The following is a 1,199-nucleotide window of genomic DNA, read 5'->3' on the forward strand; positions in this document are numbered from 1 at the left end:
TCGCCGAGGTTTGAGCTCTGAAGAGCTCGCGACGGCCTCACGGATCAAGAACCCTAACCTCTCCTCGCTTTCTTGATCTTGAAACTCGTCCAACGCTTCGTCTCTTGTTACGTAACTCGGAAACGTCTTTGTTCTCTGTAAACTCTGACATGTCGATGAGGATCGGACACTAACGCTCTCTACGTCCCTTCTAGAACCTTCTCTCACCTTGTCTTGAACCACTGGTTCCTTCTTCCGCAAGTATGTAGACCCGGGTCTCGATTCTTGAACCCTGACCCTCTTCTCGGACAATTGCCTGTTTATCTTCTTGGCCGCCGCCTCGCCTCTTCCTTCACTTCTCTCTACACAAGGGGGCAGAGATGGTGCCCGGATCAGGCAACGACCTTTAGAATCTTCTAGAATCTTCTCTGGAGCTGAATTTGCGGGTTTTTCGGTAGACGACGAGGAAAGAGAAGGGGAAGGGTCAGAGCGAGAATACCTCAGAACGCTTGATCTTCTGTTGAGCAAATTATCAAAGAACCAACACTCTTCAAGAAGGCCATTGATGATTTGGACTTGTTCAACAAGATCTTGATCACTATATGATGATGATGATGATGAGGATGATTTCTTGAGATGATCCATTAGCTTTTCAGACAAGATATTACAAGAGAGAGAGAGAGAGAGAGAGAGAGAGAGAGAGAGAGAGAGAGAGAGATTCAAGAAGAGGATAAGATCAGAAAGAGAGAAGCTGTGTTCAAGAACACAGATGAGTTTGAGGTTTGGTCATGTCTCCCTTTATGTTGTTTTGTTTCACATCCGATGTATTTGAAGCATAGATTTTGGACACTCATTGGAAGTTACCCATGTTGGCTGCCTTTCTCTCTCTCTCTCTATATATTTTTTTATAATGTATGCATTTGTATTTTAATGATTTGTAGAGAGAGAACGTTTTGGGGTTTGGGGCAAGAGAGATTGGAACTTTGTGCCGATTCAATATTTTGTCTTTTCTCTCCACCGTCCCTATCGTATGGATATACGCATTAAAAAAAATTCATAATATAGTTGTGAAAATTTAAGGATATTTGAGTAGAATATTATTGTGATTGAAAGTTTAGTTTTCTAATATACTAGGTAATAACCCGCGCGCATCGCGCGGACTAAAAATACGATCATATTTTTTTTTAAAAATATTATTAATTTTAAAAATAATATATTTT

General features: G+C 40.9%; 1 protein-coding gene across 1 annotated transcript in view; it reads right to left on the minus strand.

The window, feature by feature from the left end:
* The window catches only part of LOC104798755, a 1,365-nt gene extending 537 nt beyond the window's left edge, over nt 1–828 (minus strand). Inside the window, exon 1 of the mRNA XM_010520949.2 lies at nt 22–828. Within this exon, the coding sequence (XP_010519251.1) occupies nt 22–624 (603 nt within the window). The 5' untranslated portion in view covers nt 625–828. The remainder of the gene's footprint in view (nt 1–21) is intronic.
* Between the last annotated feature and the right edge of the window lie 371 nt (nt 829–1,199).

This window comes from Tarenaya hassleriana, unplaced genomic scaffold (assembly GCF_000463585.1).
Source record: "Tarenaya hassleriana unplaced genomic scaffold, ASM46358v1 Cleome572, whole genome shotgun sequence".
Taxonomy (NCBI): domain Eukaryota; kingdom Viridiplantae; phylum Streptophyta; class Magnoliopsida; order Brassicales; family Cleomaceae; genus Tarenaya; species Tarenaya hassleriana.